Source organism: Podarcis bocagei, assembly GCF_964188305.1.
Source record: "Podarcis bocagei genome assembly, chromosome: 16".
NCBI lineage: Eukaryota > Metazoa > Chordata > Lepidosauria > Squamata > Lacertidae > Podarcis > Podarcis bocagei.
In genome coordinates this window covers 37,762,294-37,782,838 of record NC_138142.1, presented here as the reverse complement: position 1 = coordinate 37,782,838, position 20,545 = coordinate 37,762,294, and the positions used below count along the sequence as shown (strand labels likewise).

At 45.5% G+C, this 20,545-nt stretch overlaps 2 protein-coding genes across 2 annotated transcripts; one reads left to right on the top strand and one right to left on the bottom strand.

Annotated features, from left to right (window-relative positions):
• Positions 1-1,089: 1,089 nt before the first annotated feature.
• LOC308575254 (uncharacterized protein) lies at positions 1,090-3,108 on the bottom strand. The gene is made up of 2 exons (XM_081173900.1): positions 3,023-3,108; positions 1,090-1,802 (listed from the first exon to the last, which is right to left on the bottom strand). The coding sequence occupies exon 2, from the start codon at positions 1,782-1,784 to the stop codon at positions 1,293-1,295; it is 492 nt and encodes a 163-aa protein (XP_081030026.1). The 5' UTR covers positions 1,785-1,802; positions 3,023-3,108; the 3' UTR covers positions 1,090-1,292.
• A 3,843-nt stretch (positions 3,109-6,951) lies between these two features.
• Positions 6,952-10,641, top strand: LOC308575248 (uncharacterized protein). Its single transcript, XM_081173894.1, has 2 exons — positions 6,952-7,006; positions 9,875-10,641. The coding sequence occupies exon 2, from the start codon at positions 9,893-9,895 to the stop codon at positions 10,388-10,390; it is 498 nt and encodes a 165-aa protein (XP_081030020.1). The 5' UTR covers positions 6,952-7,006; positions 9,875-9,892; the 3' UTR covers positions 10,391-10,641.
• The last annotated feature ends 9,904 nt before the right edge of the window (positions 10,642-20,545 follow it).

The window sequence follows — 20,545 nt, the reverse complement described above, 5'->3', positions numbered from 1 at the left end:
CTGGGCTATTTAAGGCCAGGCACGTCCCGGGATCTCCCTCTTCACTCCTCACCAGCAGAGAAGTTTTCCCAGCCCACCCACCCTTAGGTTAGGCAGTCTTGACCTTGCTATGGACTTCGGTTGGTCGCCGCAAGGGGCCTGGTAGGAATTTTTCCAAGTTGGCGACTTTTCAGCCTTTTGGTTTTTTCGCCTACCTCGTAGCAAATCGTCACAACTTTCGCGGTTTTGGCGGTTAGGCATTGGCAGGGGTCTATTGTTATGCAAATGGATGGGGGGGAAGGACACGCCATCACCTTCCCCCGAGAAAAAGGGTAGTCCGGTAGAGGACTCTGGGGGTGTTTGCCTTGTCCGAGACCTAGTAAGGCGAGGGCCGCCGGCACGCCCATGAGCGGTGACACCCGTGGGGGTCCTAGCTGGCGTACTTCGGCAGGACACCCCCACGGTTTGTGTTCAACCCTTCCTGGTTCCCATGCCGGGTAGTCATAGGAGCCAATGCCTAAGGCCAATACCTTCAATTCTGTAATCAATAAAGTTGTGGCCATTTACGCCCATTAACCTTAACTAACGTGTCCTGTGTCTTCATTTCATTGGGGGAGGGAACTTGCCACGCAATTACTCTTCCTAAACCATAGGACCTGTCCAGTTGTTATGAGCAATCTGGCTACCTAATCAGACACACTAATTACAAACCACCTCCCCCAAATGACAGCACAGAGTAATGAGGGGGGGGGGTTCTTGTATCAAGCTGGCCCACAGGCAAAATGAAAACTCATTCTTGGTCCCTTAATGAAAAGCAAAACTTGCATTCAGCTCCAGTTTCAAGGCAAGTTCTTTCCCTGAATGAATAACTATTCATGGCACTCTGAAGGATGACGCTGCACTCGTGTTGAAAAAGAGGGAAATGTGAATTTTATCAAGATGATTATATCTTATTTCCACAATAAGTAAAGCATTCAGGGTGCTAGAGTGGAGGGCTTCCCCCACACACCCCAGTTTTAATATGGGCAAAGGGTGCTTCAGATACCTGAAGTCCTGAGCAGCTTGCTATGAGGAACTGAGGCTCAGTGTTCAAAAACCAAGACACAAACATTATAAGAATGAAGAAGCTTTATTGAAAAGTTCAAGGAAATGGTACATAAAGTTGTACAAGAAGCAAGGAAGACACATAGTGTGGAAGGATCTTATTCTTCTCTACTTTAAAATAAAAGGGGGGGGGGTGATTTTTCAGCCATGATCATTTAGATTCAGCACTTGGATATCAGTCCAGGATATGCTTCTCAGATTTAATTGGCCTATGCACAGATGCTAAAACGACGCCCGAACCTCCTTCCCCTCCCGTAACCCAAACCATAGCCGAAGCCCCCAGAGCTTCCAAGGAGACCAGACCCATAGCCCAAGCCCCCATAGCCTCCTACGATCCCGGAACCACCAACGGCACATGGAGTGTTGCCTCCAACAGCCACAGGCTCACAGCTGGCAGAGAGGATAGGCCCTGGGATGGTCAAAACGGAGGCAGGTGGCTGGATCACAACCTCTGCTGGTGGGATCTGGTTGATGCAAGATGGGGCAACTCCTGCCAGGACTCCGAGGTTGGCTGCTCTTTCAGCACCTCCATATCCATAGCCAAGACCACCAAATCCATAGCCGAATCCTCCATTTCCATAGCCGAGACCTCCCAATCCATAGCCGAGACCACCATAGCCAAGACCTCCTGCTGAGCCAAAACCAACGGTGGGGGTGGAAGCACAGGATGGGACAGCGCAGGATGGACCACAGTCAACCATTGTTGGGTGGAGGTGAGTCTGAAAGCAAAAACACCAAGGGAGAAAATAAGTGTGGGTACATCACTTCAATGGGGGTGGACCACAGTCAACTCTGGCTGAAGAATCTAAAGTATACAACTGAAGAACTGAGTTGAATATGGAGCATGAAAACCAAAGAGGATCAAATAATTATAAAAGCTGAGATATAAGGTACATCAGGGGGAGTCAGTGTGTAGTTTTTTCTGATGTTGCAGACTTCAACTCTCATCAGACCCAAGCAGCATGAACAACAGAGAAGGGTGATGAGACTATAGGAACCTCACTATAACTACTGAGTGAGAACTACACCCCTGTGGTAGATGCTGTAGAAAAATAAGAAAATACTCATAGATATTGGAAGGATGATTCAGTGATGGTGCTCTGAATTTTAAATAGCATGCTATGTCTGCAATACTATCAAAAACATTTTTTTAACAGACTGGAGCACAATAAACCATTTTCTAGCAAGGTGGGAATGAGAAAGAAAGAAAGAAAGAAAGAAAGAAAGAAAGAAAGAAAGAAAGAGAGGGAGGGAGGAGAGAGAGAGAGAGAGAGAGAGAGAGAGAGAGAGAGAGAGAGAGAGAAGCTGCAATCCTTTATCTATTTACCTGGGATTAAACATCTGTGAACACAACAGGGCTTACTTATCAGTAAAATGCAGATATTTTGTGCCACAAAATAGAGAAGTGTGCCTGTGTGCATGCGAGCACCTGTCTGTTTATCCCTGACTGTGTTTAAATTACATTCAGGGAGACAATGGAAAGCTGGTGGTGCCTTCCAAACATCACAATTCCCCCTAACGAATTTAGAGTTCATTAATATGAATTTCCCACCTTAGCCTTCCTAAATGTAAGATGGCAGAGCCAGCTTCTAACTCTCATCCGCCTCAGCCCACATGTCAAATGGTCGAGGATGATGGGAGTTATGGCTCAACAACATGTGCAAGTTCCCTCTTTCTCCTTTTTTCCCCTAGACAAGTGTCCCAACAGCCAGGGATCACATATTAAATATACTTACAGAGGGTAATGTAGGGTTGGGGAACCTGTGGCCCTCCAGTTGTTCAGTATCCCAAGTCACCTTAGGCATCATTCCTAATGGTCAGGGATGATGTGAGCAACATCTCAAGGACCACAGGATAGCCATCCCTGTCCTAACTGGAAAGTCCATCTAGCCTATCCTTTGACAACTCTGGGAATATTCCACCTAGAAAATAGACTTACCTGCTTCTTTGAGAAGATGAAGTAAAGATGGAAGAGTCAGATGGAGTTGTTGGAGGAACTGAAGGAAGTCTGAGCTTTTATACAGTTCAGCCAGCCTCCCCAGTGCCTCTTTCCAGCTAATCATTGGTGGCAATTGTTCTTTCATGTGCAAAAAAAATATTTAAAAATCAGTTTACGAAGCACAAAGAGGGAGGCCACAAAATTAAACTGTGGTAACAGTGCAGCATAATCATGACACCTATTCCTTTGTGCCTCCCTTCCTTTTAATTTTGCTGACCTCGAGTCAAATAGCTCCAGTTTGTCTGATGTTTCAAAGCAGAAACACCCAGAGGGAGGAGATGGAGATCATCAAAGCTCTTTCATCAGCACCGGGGTCTGTAGGACATCATCAAAACTTTTTGCATATGCATACAGGATTCTGAGACATCTCCAGTAACAGTGGAAAACAGTGTCTTTGAATGCCACAGGTACATCAGAAGAGTCCTGCTGAACAAGGCCAAAAAGCCCATCAAATACAACATCCCTTTCTCTCTCTTGCCCACCAGATCCCTTACCAAAATGCTAGCAAGCCAGACCTGAGTCCAGCAATACCAACACCAGTTGGAGGGAAAGAGTTGGAAAGAGCTATGTCCCCCATGCTTTCCTTCTGGGATAACCAAGAAGTATCTCATTGTCCACTGTAGGAAACAAGATGCTAGAGGATATAGCTGTTTGGTTTGAGCCAACTGCAATGCTCTTTATATTCTTATCTTCTCCACTTGAACTCGCTCTGGCATGTCAGAGATGTTTCCTTCAGCCTAGCAAAGTTTAAGAGATGTAGATACCCCTCCCACACACACGTAAACACATAATAATAATAATAATAATAATAATAATAATAATAATAATAATAATTTGTATCCCGCCCTCCCCGGCCAAAGCCGGGCTCAGAGCAGCTAACAACAGGTAAAAATAGCACAGTGTACATAAAATTGCACAGTCAATTAATTAAAATACATTCTAGAATCAATTCAGAATCAAATTAATGGCAACCATCGGGTTAGAGTTCTATGAAGATTACAGAAGGAGAGAGGGGGTCAGACTGTGCCTTGGCCAAAGGCCTGGTGGAACAGCTCTGTCTTGCAGGCCCTGTGGAAAGATGTTGAGTCCCGCAGGGCCCTAGTCTCTTGTGACAGAGCGTATCCACCAGATCGGGGCCACGGCTGAGAAAGACCTGGTGAAAAACCCAAGGCAGCGCTTGACAGAAGCTCTTCCTCTGGGAAGCAGTTGCATTGCAGATCCCAGATGCTGTTACAAAATTTGCTTCTTGGAACCAAGTCCAAGCCAGAAATATAAAATCAGTAAAGATTTGAAATCAAAAGAAAATGGTGACACTCTTCTTTTTAAAAATGGCTTTTAAAAGCAATTAAAACTTTCATATTGGGAAGCCATGAAATGTTTTCAAAGGCTGCAACTGAAAACAAAATCATTTAAAGGCAGAAAATCACACACAAGCATAGCTGGATGGTGGTGACAGGTTGGTGGGTTTTACCTAAGAAGGTCATTCTCAGGTTACATCCATCAAAATCAATTGTGATAACTGACTTGCTGATTGCCTTCAACAGGTCTACTATCAGCATGACTTTAGTTGGAAATAACTAGCATTTCTGCAAAAATCTAACAAGGGAGGTGGATGGATAGCTACAATCTTTACTGAAAGCACCATCTCATCTATGTGTCCATTTGCTCTTGCATATCGATGGGTCAGACGAGGACAGGGTGATTTCAAAGTTGAATATGGAAACAGATGACTATTGAGGGCTTTTGTTAATCTTGCCTTGTGTTAGCTGCTTTGACATAACAACTTACAAGCAGTTTAGAAATTCACAAAATCACAGGCGTCTAGTAATGTAAGTGAATTGATATGTGATCTGGGACAGGTGTCTGGTGTGGAATCTGTTGCCCTCCAGATGTTTCTGGATCAAAAGTCTCATCATCCTTGCCTTCAATACCTTCATTACCTCATTTTCAGGAGAGGGGACTTCAAGTTATTGTGAACATTTGCAAACTCTTGCCAATCAGCTGGAAAGCCCACAAGACGGTCATGATTTCACTAGCACTTGCCCCCAACTTTGATTCCCAGCTACTGGTAAACAGAGGCATATTGTATCTGGCCGTGGAGGCAGAAAACAATGGCAATATTTTGTGCATGGGATGTTCAGCTGAAATCCTAAGTATGGAAGTCAAATAACCTATTGAGCCTATTTCCAGCTACTGCACATCTTTTAAGAGAATGAATGGGGCAGGGTATCTGTTGATCTATCTATCAGTATGAAACATGCAGAAGCCTCTTGTTGTTGCTGCTGTTCTCCATTCCTTCCTCTTACAGTGGAGGCAGAAAACAAGAGTTTTGTTCACAATAAAGATTTTAACCTCTGGGAAAAACTCTGGAAAAGTGATCTGAAGTTCACAGCATGTTATTCTTTGAAGGAGAACAACTTGAAAATGATTTACTCTGAGTAGACAAAGATGCATAAGACTGAATCAGAGAAGTGCTGGAGATGCAAAGAGGTTGAAGGAACGTTCTTTCATATGTGGCGGACTTGTAAAAGGGTAAAAGAGTATTGGGAAATGATCCATAATGAATTGAAAAACATATTTAAAAGTACTTCCCCCCCCAAACCAGAGTCCTTTCTGTTGGGGATAATTCAGACTGAAATCCCCAGGTGTCAAAACACGTTATTTATATGCCACTAATGCGGCCCGTGTTTTGTTAGCCCAAAAATGGAAAACTAACAAGGTCCTAACCAAAGAAGAATGGCAACTTAAGTTGGCAGAATATGTGCAGCTTGCAGACTTAACATATAGAATAAGAGAACAAGAAGAGCATATGTTTAGAGAAGATTGGAAAATGTTTATTGAATATATGGGAAATAACAGTGGACAGGTGAAAATGCTGGCAGCATTAAGATAAATTCAACAGTGTAAATAAGTTATGATGGATGTAATAATGGAATACTGAATGGTATAGTTTCTATAAAATATGCAGGGATTTATAATATGTAAAATGAATCATAGAATGGAAGAGAAGAGAAGAATGGAAGTCATTGATATCTTAAGGATGTAAAAATTGAGTACTTTAAATTGTAAAGCAGAAAATTTAATAAATATTAGGTTACGGAAAAGGGACCCCTGACCATTACGTCCAGTCGCGGACGACTCTGAGGTTGCATGCGCATCTCACTCTAGAGGCCGAGGGAGCCGGCGTTCGTCTGCAGACAACTTCCGGGTCATGTGGCCAGCATGACTAAGCCGCTTCTGGCGAACCAGAGCAGCGCATGGAAATGCCGTTTACCTTCCCGCCGGAGTGATACCTATTTATATACTTGCACTTTGACATGCTTTCGAACTGCTAGGTGGGCACAAGCAGAGACCGAGCAATGGGAGCTCACCCCGTCGCAGGGATTCAAACTGCCAACCTTCTGGTCGGCAAGCTAAGCTCTAGGCAAAGAAAACAAGAGTTTTGTTCTGTGCATGGAATGATCAACTGAAATCCTATGTCTGACAGTAACACAAGCTGCTGAGAAGATAGCCAGCTACTTCAGCTACTTTAGAGAGATTGAATAGGGACAGGGTATCTGCTGATCTGTCTGAAAGCAAGGGACATGCAAGCAATTTTATGTTTCATTAAATTTGTTTAGCAGAAGAATGAAAATGCAAAGATCAAAAGTGTCAGAAAGGGCAAGGCGCATTGTGGGGAGCTGAGGAAATGCTAACGATTTTGCATCATTTTTCTTTCTTATTAAAGTAATTAGGGGGCATGAGACGTTTCAGAAACAGTTTGCTAATTAAAGCCTCGGGGTGAAGGGGGTGTATCCCAGCTAGCTGTGGGGCCATCAGGGGACACAGCCAAAATAGTATAAAAGGGCTCCTTGGGCTGAGATAGCCCAACAGCTTCACTTGACTTGATCTCCTTCTCTCCATTTCTACTCCTTGGAAACTTTGGTAAGTCAAGTCTAGAATGTTATCTTTAAATGATTCTTGAACTTTCAAGGGTTCAGATTTTTGAACTCCAAGAGAACACCAAAATTCTATTAATCTTTGAGATGTGTAGATCTTGCACCAAGAAATTAAATTACTTAATGTCATCGGCTGGTTTCTTTGTGTTTGTATCTGTGTATACACAGTCTTTTGAAAACTGGAAGCTGCCTTCTCCCAGGTTGTAGTGTTAGCCTGTTGAGCTCAGTATTGCCTACAATGACCACCAGTAAAAATCCAGGATTTCTGATCAGATTCTGTCCCTGCCCAGCTGACATTCTGCATGCAGAGCAGATGTTCTCCCAGTTAACTACAGCCTCTCCCCCTGCCCGCCACCCATCTTATAGTATTTGAAACATGCTTTCTGAAGTAGGGTTCTCTGTTTTCTTGGGAAGCTGGGATTCTGGGTCCCATTCTACCACACATTGTGCAAATCCAGCATTTATCATTACTGTGAGCAAAACTGTGGGATAACTAGCCTCATATGCTTAAGTCTTTTTAATTCATGAAGGGGTTAAGACCATAGAGTAAGCTGTCTTGCCAGGGTTAGCTCACCTTGAGAGGGGTTAGATAATCAAGGTTTTGTTCTCTCCCGGTCTAAGTGAGAAGTTCAGCAAGTGAAGACGCTAAGCTGGTTGATCCAGCTTTGCCGCATGACTCACACAAGCCAATCTTGAGTTCCCATAAAAAATAATTAGGAACTTTCATCATGCTGCAATTCAGCCCAGTACTGCCTGTGCAACTTGTCTGACTGATGTGTGGAAAAGCACATGAAACTGACCTTTGAAGGGTTTGTAAGTAAACCAATTTTAAAATTGCCAGCCGTGTGCTCTTTTCCTATGCTCAGGAAGGAGGGAAGTTTTGGAACTTGCAAGGGCATGTTTTAAAGGTATAACAGTTTTTATGTCCATGCTTTATTTCCAGGAATTCTCTTTTATACCTACAGTGGTGCCTCGCAAGACGAAATTAATTCGTTCCGCAAGTCTCTTCGTCTTGCGAGTTTTTCGTCTTGCGATGCACCAGTTTCCCATAGGAATGCATTGAAAATCAATTAATGCGTTCCTAGGGAAACCGCCTTCAGACCAGGTCCGGGGACAGTCTGTCCCCGGACCTCTTCTGAAGGCTGGGGGGGGGGACAAGGGCTTTTCTTCCCACCCCCAGCATTTTTAAAAACCCCGGGACAGCGGAGGAATTCTCCGCTGTCCGGGCGATCTTAAAATGCTGGCAGGCGGCATTTTAAAATCGCCCCGGACAGCGGAGGACTTCTCCGCTGTCCGGGGTGATTTAAAAGCCCCTGGGAAGGCAGGCCGGGGGGACAAAGACTTTCGCCCCCTGCCCGCCTTCAGAAGGTGTTCCCGCCCCCAGCCCCGCTTCGGAACAGCGTTCCGAAGTGGGGCGGCTGGGGCAGCTGTTCCCGCCCCCCCCTCCCCGCTTCGGAACAGCGTTCCGAAGTGGGGCGGCTGGGGCAGCTGTTCCCGCCCCCCTCCCCGCTTTGGAACAGCGTTCCGAAGTGGGGCGGCTAGGGCAGCTGTTCCCGCCCCCCCTCCCCGCTTCGGAACAGCGTTCCGAAGTGGGGCGGCTGGGGCAGCTGTTCCCGCCCCCCCTCCCCGCTTCGGAACAGCGTTCCGAAGTGGGGCGGCTGGGGCAGATGTTCCCGCCCCCCCTCCCCGCTTCGGAACAGCGTTCCGAAGTGGGGCGGCTGGGGCAGGTGTTCCCGCCCCCCCGCCCCGCTTCGGAACAGCGTTTTAAAATGCTGGGGGTCGGCAGCGAACCCTTCGCTCCCGCCCGCCAGCATTTTAAGATCGCCCGGGGCAGGCGGGGGGAAGGCAGGCGGGGGGGAGCAAAGAATTTTGCCCCCCGCCGGCCTTCAGAAGAGGTCCTCTTCTGAAGGCCGGCTGTGGGCGAAAGTCTTTGCTCCCGACCGCCAGCATTTCCCTATGGGCTTTCGTCTTGCGATGCAAGCCCATAGGGAAATTCGTCTTGCGAAGCGCCTCCAAAACAGAAAACCCTTTCGTCTTGCGGGTTTTCCGTCTTGCGAGGCATTCGTCTTGCGGGGTACCACTGTATTTTTTTTCATTGAACCAAAAAAATTATAGCACTCATCACTCTCTATGGTTGGATACATGTGCCAGTGCTCAATGGAATCCTTTTCATATTTCACCAATCATGTAACCTTCACAGGGACTGACACCAGAGGGCACCACAGACTAATATTAATGTGTTTTTTGTGGAACAAAATTTCATGGAAGATCTGTGCTTAAAAAGCAGGGTGTTGGTCCATCTAACTCAGTATTGTGTACAGTATATCTTGTGGAGTTTTTTTATGAAATCAAGTATTTAGCTGCCTTGTACTGAGTCAGAATCTTGGTCCATATAGCTTGGTATTGTCTACAATGACCAGCTGTGACTCTCCAGACCAGGTTTCAAAGAGGGAGCATTTCCCAGCTCAACCTGGAGATTCCTGGGACTGAACTTGAGACTTTGGGCATGCAAAACATATGTCCTTCCCCCAGAAAGTGATGGTCCTTCCCCTACAAAGAAAGAGCTCAGACCTCATGGCTCTAACCTTCCTGGAATTACCAGGGACTGGATTTAGGACCCACAAGGAAGAGAAGAGCTGTAGTGATGATGTAGAGGACAATACAGAATCCATGAATTAGGGCTTAATGTTTGACGAATAATGGAAGACAGGTGATTTTCATTCAGGAAAGATGGTATGAGTTGGGTGAAATGGAAATAAGGGAAATATCCTAATACATCAGGCAGAACACTTGCACTACCCATCGAAGTGATGTACCCCACACTTATTTTCTCCCTTGGTGTTTTTGGTTTCAGACTCACCTCCACCCAATAATGGTTGACTGTGGTCCATCCTGCGCTGTCCCATCCTGTGCTTCCACCCCCACCGTTGGGTTCGGCTCAGCAGGAGGCCTTGGCTATGGTGGTCTCGGCTATGGATTGGGAGGTCTCGGCTATGGAAATAGAGGATTTGGCTATGGATTTGGTGGTCTCGGCTATGGCTACGGAGGTGCTGAAAGAGCAGCCAACCTCGGAGTCCTGGCAGGAGTTGCCCCATCCTGCATCAACCAGATCCCACCAGCAGAGGTCGTGATCCAGCCACCTGCCTCCGTTTTGACCATCCCAGGGCCCATCCTCTCTGCCAGCTGTGAGCCTGTGGCTGTTGGAGGCAACACTCCATGTGCTGTTGGTGGTTCTGGGATCGTAGGAGGCTATGGCTATGGGGGCTTGGGCTATGGGTCTGGCCTCCTTGGAAGCTCTGGAGGTTTCGGCTATGGTTTGGGCTACGGGAGGGGAAGGAAGTTCGGGCGTCGTTTTAGCATCTGTGCATAGACCAATTAAACCTGAGAAGCATATTATGAACTGATAATCAGAGAGCTTGATACAGATCCATTGGGCATGGTTCAAAAGAGCTAAATCCCAGAAACCACTGCTGAAGTTGAACCATCTTCATCCCCCACCTCTTGGCTTTGAAGTCTAGAAAACTAAGATGCTTATATGCTAAATTTCTTCTGTATTTCTCATACAGCTATCAATGTCATTTCTTGAATCTTTTCAATAAAGCTTTTGGCGCATTACAGTAACCCATGTGTGTTGGTTTTTGTAACACTTGGCCTCAGTTCCTCACAGCAAGCTGTCCAGCTGACTGAAGCAACTTTTTGCCTAAATTAAAACTGGAATGTGTCTCAAGGCATGTTTGCCAACAAAAAATTGACAGATGTTTGGAGGTTTTATGCTTCAACTTTAAGAGATTCTGTGCTGGTAGGAAGCTATGGCTATGGGTCAGGTCTCATTGGAAGCAATTTTGGTGGCTACCTTGGAGGTCTGAGGAGGGGTGGGCTCTTTGGAAGGAAATCTCTGCTGGGATGTTGCAGTAGTATGTGCTTTTAGATATATTGAACTCTTGAAGAACATATGGAATGACCATGAATGGGTGAAGATGATGCAGTGTATTGTCCTGGGACCATCATAGAAGCCAACATCTTTTGCATGAATTCTATTTTTTTTTTAATGATATTTATTAAGGGTTTGGAAAATACAGAAAAGGAAAAAGAACAATAAAAAATTGAACAAATCAAACAATACCTTACAATACTTCAAAAAAAAGAAACCCCCCAAAAAGAACAAAAACCAAAAAAAAATACAATAAAACAGCAAAACAGCAAAAAAGAACACAAACATTTAAAAACACATCCAACATTTCCATGTCTTTACCTTTCATATACTTGTTTCATCGACCTCCTCACACCTCCCTTCTTTGTATTCTAGTTCAATTAGCTATTTCAGCAAGTCCTTTCCATCTTTCTCAATTTTCAATCTAAAATTTAACTTAAGACAGTCTAACCTTAGATTTTCCACTTTGGTCCATTGACAATCTATTTATACTTAGTTCTTTATAACATTTCTGCTAAAGCCATCAAATCCTTTCCATCTTTCACTATTTAATTGTCATTTAATTGTCTTAATTTATTTTAACCTTATCTTACCATTAAAATCCTAAAACTTATATTTACTTAACTCCTTATAACATTTCTACTAAAGCCGTATAATTTCATTCCAACAATTTTTCTAACACTCATTAATTTAACAATATTTCTCTAAATAAAATTTTAAAACTTTTTTCCAATCTTCTTCCACCGTCTCTTCACCCTGGACTCGGATTCTGTCAGTCCTTTCTATCAATTCCATATGGTCCATCAACCTGGTGATCTTCTATCCGAGGCTCTTAACTCTTTTCCATGTCCCTTCTGCAGATCTTCTTCATATCTAAGCATGAGCTTCGCTTTGTCTTCTGCTGTTCTTGTTCTTAGTTTCCTTCCTTTGGCACTGAGGAGTAGGTCTCGGGGAAACTCCAACCTAACAATATCATTATTCCTTCTCGACGGGTCAGCCCACTCTCCATAGTCCGAACTAAAGTCCAAACGATATTTCTGAACGTGTTTCAACGTCGCTCCAAAGCTAAAGGCCCCCACAACGCCAATCTCCTCCTGACCCAAATCCAGATCCCAAACCTGCATAAGGGGATCTATCCAGCTTTCCTTCTCCAATCCAAGCGGGACTCCATCCCTCCAAAGCTGGCTTTCTCTGGATTCAATCATAAATGGCAACAGCTTATATTCGTTCTATATTATATTATATTATATTCTATCCACTTGAATTACTTGAGGTTCCACAATAACTTTCTCCTTCTTCTTCTCCACAGCTTGCAATCTCAAAACAGATTCCTGAATCAGATGCTGAGTTATTTCTGTATAGGTATTCACTTTTAGGCCCAGCTCAGTCATTTTTGTCCCATATTGTCAATTTTAGTAATCATCACGTCCGTCTTCTTATGAAGCTGTTCCAGTAGAGCACTTGTTTTGAAAAATGCAATCACTAGGGCTTCTTCTGTCAACATTCTTGTCCAAGGTCAATTTCAGTTTCCCACGGTCTTTAATCTCTGCAGCTGCAAAATTCCCCAGATCCACTCCTGCAACAGTTTCAAGAACTCCCTCTAGAGGAAACAATTTCTATTTGTATCCTTCCTTTTAAGTAAAGATCCGGCAGCAAAGTTAGATCAATTTTCAGTTACATTTGCTTCTTTTCAAGTGCAAAAGGAAACAATGGAAACAATATCTTTCTCTTGTTTAGCTGTCTGTCAGCATACGTTATTCACAGTCAATGAACTTTCTCAAAAAGTCAATCTTATTGACAGCCCGTTCCCAGGTTCAAGGCGATGGTAATTTATCTTCCTTCACTCTCTCTCCTGCAGGCTTAGGCAGTCTAAAATTTCCCCCCTCTTCTCCTGCTTCCAAGGGGGGTTTAGTAGTTTTAACCGATGGAGATTTACAAAAGGCTTTACAAAAGGCTTTCCAGACTTTAGTTTGCAACGTCTTTGCTTTAATCTATTTACAAAAAGGGAAGGCGGACTTCCTGTTTGAAACCTTCCCGTTTCGGTGCCAAATTACGATGTTTAAAAATCCAATTTTCCATTCTACTCACGGGTAGTTGTTTAGAATCCAATTGTCCACAGGAAAAAGTCAGCGCTCTCCGGCAACAGCAATGTGGCTTCACTCCATGAAAAAAGCAGTTGATTCATAGCACTGCGCCACTCACCCCACGTCGCTCCGGAGTCCTGAGACTGGGCTTCCCCGCGAGTAGGGGAGGCGCAAAAGGTGCCAGCTGAATCCCACGTCCACAGGCTTCTCCCGCCTGTGGTTTTTAGTGGGTCTCCGCCTCGCCGTGGCGGTCAGACCCTGGTTTCCACGGAGCGGATTCCTCCCGGTCAGAGGAAATCTGCCATTGCCGGAGGCGCTAACCCAGAAGTCCCATCTTTTGCATGAATTCTAGCCATGTTTCATTTCTCCTGCTTTTCCCCTTGAAAGTATTTAATCCATGAATGAGTTCAGAGCCCCATTGTGCTCTGTGTTTCTTTGCCTTCCTCATCTTCTTCTTTTTGCACAATTGTCAACTTGATACTTTCCACCTTTTCATTAAAGCTCATTCTTTATTCTAATATGGCTCTCTCTTCATTTGGCACCTTTTGGCAACAATTCCTCAAAGGAGGAAATCTTCCTCTTAATCTATAATACCATGGCCATTGATCAACATTACAAACACATTGTCCAGGCAGGTGTGTTTAAAAAATGGGGAGGGGGGATGGACAAATAACATAAAATACAGTGTGAAACAAAGTAAATACAAGCAGCACAGAATGAAATAAAATGGGCATCAACATTTGAAACATCTAAATCATAGCACAAACTCCAAAGAGGAAAATTTCAGAACGTTAAACATCAGTTCTTGGTGAATTTTGCTTGCTGCAGCACAATACATTTCTATGCTGAGAGTGATAGGTGGGCTTTGATTTGAGATAAGTAGAATGGTAGTCTCTCACACTGGCACATTCTTGGAGTATGCTGGTCTAGGGAGACCCTGAATTATTTGATAAATGCAGAACCTTTCATTTGTCCCTATTGAAACTCATTTTGCTAGTTTGAGCCCAGCTCTCCAATCTGTTACAGTCATTTTGAATCCTGATTGTGTCTTCAGTGGTGTTACCTACCCCTCCCTGTTTGGTGCCATCTGCACATCTGATGAGCATCCACTCAGTTCCTTCATCCAAGTCATTTATAAAGACACTGAACAACAACACAACCTTCTTGACACATATAATCCAAAAATGGTTGCCACACATTATAGAAAAGATGGGGGTTAGAATTCTCCTTGGTCTCACAATCTGGCACATCAGATTTTCAGCCACAGCATGTGTGCACCATCACATGACTATTTCCATGTGTGCCACTATGAGGAGAAACATAAAAAGTACTTTATGAGCAATTGGTGGAGTAGACATGCCTTTTATTCCAAGCAAAGCAAGTTGATGGGTAGGTTCATTTTGTATAAACTGAGTTCTTTAAATACCAGAATCAAAAATGGATAAGCAGATTTGAAAAACCCCTACATATGTACAGTACTAAGATCCAGTACTAAGATTGATGTCACCCCTGGTATCATGTGGGAAATCCAGAAAACGGTATGAGACCAGCTATGTAAGAGTTTCAAAGAGAAGAAGAAGAGGAAGAAGAGTTTGGATTTGATATCCCGCTTTATCACTACCCGAAGGAGTCTCAAAGCAGCTAACATTCTCCTTTCCCTTCCTCCCCCACAACAAACACTCTGTGAGGTGAGTGGGGCTGAGAGACTTCAGAGAAGTGTGACTAGCCCAAGGCCACCCAGCAGCTGCATGTGGAGAAGCGGAGACAAGAAGCCGCTTCACCAGATTACGAGTCTACCGCTCTTAACCACTACATCACACCGGCTCCATTACTTGGAGGATTCCATTACTTGCACCAAAAATGTTTTGAAATGTTTCCCTCCCCACAAGCATGTTCTGCTTTTCATTAGAGATTATTACTTCAAAGTCTGTTTCCCAAGGAATTTTTTTAACCATAAAATTCTACCTCAAATAACATTTTTAAAATATGGTTGATACTTCTTCTTTGGCAACCACTTGTAGCCAAGTAAGATTTTCTTCCATAAGCACGGTATTAACAGTGAGTCCATAAGTGACTGTGTAGGCCAGTTCTGGATCCACACGTCCTTCCACAGCTGGGACATAGGTTTCCGGGCAGGAGTTGATCATGGTGAGGGTTTGCCAAAGGTGCCTTCCTCTGAGCACATTTCTCCCTTTCGTCCTGAGTTTGAGCATCTTCAAAGTCCATGACACTTTTAGTAAAAGTTGTTCTCCAATTGGAGCGCTTGCAGGCCAGTGTTTCCCAGTTGTCGGTGTTTATACTACTTCTTTTAGATTTGTCTTGAGAGAGTCTTTAGACCTCTTTTGTTGACCACCAGCATTATGCTTTCCATTTTTTAAGTTCAGAAGTTTGGAAAATGATAATCAGGCATCCGAACAACATGACCAGTCCAACGAAGTTGATGTTGAAGAATCATTGCTTCAACACTGCTGATCTTTGCTTCTCCCAGTACACTGGCATTAGTTTGCCTGCCTTCCCAAGTGATGTACAAAATTTTTCAGAGACACTGTTGATGGAAACTTTCAAGGAGTTGGAGATGGCATTTATAAAAGGTCCATGTTTCACAAGCATGCAGTAAGGTTGGCAGTACAATAGCTTCGTAAACAAGCATTTTTGTTTCCCTGCAAATGTCCCAGTCCTCAAACACTTGATTTGGGAGAAAGCTGCATTCGCTGAACTCAGGCAATGCTGGATTTCAGCACCAATGTCAGCCTTTGTGGAAAGATAACTGCCCAGGTAAAATGTGATTGACAAGTGATCCACACTTTCCAACGTTACACCATTGAGTTGGATTTGTGGCACTGCAGAGGGGTTGTTTTGTGCTTGTTGGTGAAGTACTTTGTTTTCTGGATGTTGAGCAATAGGCCAAGTTGTTTGTAAGCTTCAGCAAAGATATTTAGGATGGTTTGGAGGTCCTCTGAGTGTGCACACACTACATTGTCATCAGCATACTGAAGCTCTATGACGGAAGGTATAGTAACCTTAAGGTAAAGGTAAAGGTACCCCTGCCCATACGGGCCAGTCGTGTCCGACTCTAGGGTTGTGCACCCATCTCACTTAAGAGGCCGGGGGCCAGCGCTGTCCGGAGACACTTCCTGGTCACATGGCCAGCATGATGAAGCTGCAGCTGGCGAGCCAGCACCAGCGCAGCACACGGAAACGCCGTTTACCTTCCCGCTATAAAGCGGTACCTATTTATCTACTTGCACTTAGGGGTGCTTTCGAACTGCTAGGTGGGCAGGAGCTGGGACCAAAGACAGGAGCTCACCCCACCGCGGGGATTCAAACCGCCAACCATGCGATCGGCAAGTCCTAGGCACTGAGGTTTTACCCACAGCGCCATCCGCGTCCCAAGTAACCTTACTCTTTGCTTTTAGCGTATTCAGATTAAAGAGCTTTCCTTCTGTTCGATATATGATTTCTACTCCAGTGGTGAGCTTCCCCTCAACAAAGTGTAGGATCATAGCAATGAAAATAGTGAATAGAGTTGGGACGGTAACACAACCCTGTTTAACACCTGATCCCACTGTGAATGGTTCACTTTGAGAGCCATTATTATCTGTGATTGTTGCTATCATGGAGGAGCTGAATGATGTTCACAAATTTATCTCGGCAGCCAATTTTCAGAAGGACAGCCCAGGGGGCATTACAATTTATAGTCTCAAAGGCCTTAGTCAATAAATGCCATATACAGGAATTGGTTTTGCTCTCCGCATTTTTCTTGAAATTGTCAAGAGGTGAAAATCATGTCCACTGTCCTCCTAGAAGGTCTAAAACCTTTTTGGGATTCAGTAAGGGTAACCTCGGATATTGTTAGGAGATGGTTTGCTAAGATTCTTCAAGTATTTTGCCGCTCACAGCTAATAAAGAGATGCCTTGATAGTTTCTGCAATCCATTTTATCACCTTTTCTTAAAGAGATTGATAATTTTGGCATCCCTAAAGTCTGCTGGGATCTCCTCTCTCTCTCCCAGACTCTTTTTTCCCAATGAGCTTGTGATACTACACCCTTTGTTGTAGCGGGAGCATTCACCATAAGGTGTTCTAAAGCAGTCAACTCTCAGTCTGCTTAAATGGCTGTGCATGGTTTTAACAGAAAGAAAAACAACTGATTAAAATCAAACCATGGCCATGCTACACTAGGAGTTTTAGTCAAGTTCTGTTCTTTACATTGGGGAGGAACCAGTTACAAAAAAAAACCCCCAACCCCTGAGTCTACATAGACCTGATTGTTCCTAGCCAGTGGCATAGAGTGGGGTGGGGGAGTAGAGGGGCAATTCCCCGGGTACAAAACTGCTAGGGGTGCAAAATTTCAACACCTGGTGCTGCCTCAATACAGCTGTGCAATTCCAGTGCTGGGCCCAGTTGAAAATGGCTTCTCTATGTGAAGCAGGAAGTGACCTCTCCAGTCAACAGAATGACATCATCATCATCATCATTCTGTTGGCCTCTCCCAACAGAATATTAAAAACACGATAAAACATCAAACATTGAAAGCTTCTCTAAATATGACTGCCTTCAGATGTCTTCTTAAAGTCAGATACTTGTTTATTTCTTTGACATCTGGTGGGAGAGCAGGTGCCACTACCGAGAAGGCCCTCTGTCTGGTTGCCTGTAACCTCACTTCTCGTAGTGAAGGAACTGCCAGAAGGCCCTCGGCACTGGACCTCAGTGTCCGGGCTGAATGATGGGGGTGGAGGCACTCCTTCAGGTGTTCTGGGCTGAGGCCTTTTAGTGCTTTAAAGGTCAGCACCAACACTTTGAATTATACTCAGAAACGTGCTCTTATCTCTGTGGTTGCAATCTCCTGGGTGACGCGGACGCTGTTAGGTGGCTGAATGTGCACACATATTCTGTCCATTTAATCCCACTCTGTATGACCCCAGGCACTGGCAACCCATGCTTTGCCAGTGTTCCCAGCCTTCCCAGTTTCTTGATCTTCTTAATACGCAAATGTTCTGCACATGGGATATTTCATTAATTGTCACCTACACTTTTGGGAAAATACCATTTGTTGTAGTGCTTCACAACTCCCTAGGCATCCACAACCGACATAAAACCCCTTTCCCCAAAATACATTTACTCCATCAGTCAAAGGAAATGCCTCAGATAGTTTTCAATCTGCTGTCTATATTTACTTCCTTTTTGAAGTCAGTCATTTCAGCAAAGTCTGGTGGGGTGAGAAATCCTATTCTTGAATCCATCTCTTTCTGTATCTGTTTCATCACAAACTGAATTAGCTCCCTGCATATTAGACACAGACTCCGCCTCAACAGAAAACAGTCTCCAGGTTTGCTTACAGCAGCTTTTACCTTTTGACTCCTTTTGACAGGGTAAACCTTCTCTCTGGCTCCCAGTACATTCTGCCTAAGAATTTTGGCTCATCTTTCCCTCTCCAGTAAATATTTGCCTCAGACAAGGGAGCTAATCTGGATGCCGCCGGTGACCTTTGCTGTTTTGTGAGGAAACATCTTTTTGGAAGTATTTAGATCTTCTCTTAATAAAGTGATTCCTGTACCTGTGTCTAAAGATGCCCAATGTGTGTTGTTATTCATTAAAACTTCCTCCATTAACTCAGTGTCAAAGTTTGCAGCTTTCTCAAACCTCATTTTACAGAGTTTGACCTTTTGGGAGGGCTTGGACTGGTTTGGACTCAGTCTGACCCTTTTGTTTCTTTCCCCTTATGGTTTTGATCGATGGGCTACTTTTAAAAACTAGGGCCAGGGCCTTTTCAGTACTGGCCCCGACTTGGTGGAATGCTCTGTCCCAAGACACCAGGGCCCTGCGGGACTTGACATCTTTCCACAGGGCCTGCAAGACAGAGCTGTTCTGCCTGGTCTTTGGTTTGGACTCGGTCTGACCCTTATGTTGCCCTCCCCTTATGGTTTTGATCCATGGGCTACTTTTAAAATGAGGCTGCAATTTACCGTATTTTTCGCACTATAGGACGCACTTTTTTCCCTCCAAAAATGAAGGGGAAATGTGTGTGCGTCCTATGGTGCGAATGCAGGCTTTTGCTGAAGCCTGGAGAGCGAGAGGGGTCCGTGCGCACCGACCCCTCTCGCTCTCCAGGCTTCAGGAAGCTATCCCAAGTCTTGCAAGCCCGGCGGGATGTCCCGCGGGCTCGCAAGGCTTGCGGGCAGCAGCCTGCACCCAAAAGCTGGGGACAGCGGGGAGGTGCAGAGCCGCCACCCCGCTATTCCCCGACCTGATCTGGAGGCTGGTGGGGGGAGAAGCAAGCCTGCTTCTCCCCCCCCCCAGCCCCACAAGCTCGGGGGATAAGGGGATGGCAGCACTCCGCCATCCCGCTATTCCACGACCTGATCTGGAGGCTGGGGGTGGGAGAAGCAAGCCTGCTTCTCCCCCCCCCCACCATCCCCACAACCTCCAGATCAGGTCGGGGAATCGCGGGATGGCAGCGCTCTGCCATCCCGCTATTCCGCGACCTGATCTGGAGGCTGGGGGTGGGAGAAGCAAGCCTGCTTCTCCCCCCCACCATCCCCACAACCTCCAGATCAGGTCGGGGAATAGCGGGATGGCAGCGCTCCGCCATCCCGCTATTCCACGACCTGATCTGGAGGCTGGGGGTGGGAGAAGCAAGCCTGCTTCTCCCCCCCCCCACCATCCCCACAACCTCCAGATCAGGTCGGGGAATCGCGGGATGGCAGCGCTCCGCCATCCCGCTATTCCGCGACCTGATCTGGAGGCTGGGGGTGGGAGAAGCAAGCCTGCTTCTCCCCCCCCCACCAGCCCCACAACCTCCAGGCTTCAGGAGAGCCCCACCGCCAGCCCCACAAGCTCGGGGGACAGCGGGAGAGGCGCAGCGCGCCCTTCCCGCTGTCCCCCGACTTGGTTAGAAGGCTGGCGGGGGGAGAAGCCTGCTCCTCCCCGTCGCCAGCCCCACAAACTCGGGGGACAGCGGGAGAGGCACAGCGCGCCATTCCCGCTGTCCCCCGACTTGGTTTGGAGGCTGGCGGAAGGCTTCCTCCTCCCCCAGCCCCGCAAGCTCCCAGAGCGATGCCAAAGCTGCGCGCAGCTTCGGCATGGCTCTGGGTCCCGTTCTGGGGGAGGGGGAAGCTCGGGCTTCCCCGCCCCAGCCCCGCGCCTGGCGGGGGGGGATAAATTTTTTTCCCCTTTATTTCCCCCCCCCAAATCTAGGTGCGTCCTATGGACCGGTGCGTCCAATAGTCTGAAAAATACGGTAATTTGCATTTTAACCTGTATTTTAAATCGGGGTTTTTTTCTATTATGTTTTTATTGTATTTTTACTAGTGTTAGCCACCCTGAGCCCGGCTCTGGCCGGGGAGGGCGGGGTATAAATAAAACTTATTATTATTATTATTATTATTATTATTATTATTATTATTATTATTATTGTGTCTGCTAACACAACCACCTCATGGACATTCTGAGGATTTCTGTCTCTCAGAATTCGAGAAAATGTATAGAGAGACTTTTTTCTCCCTTTCTCA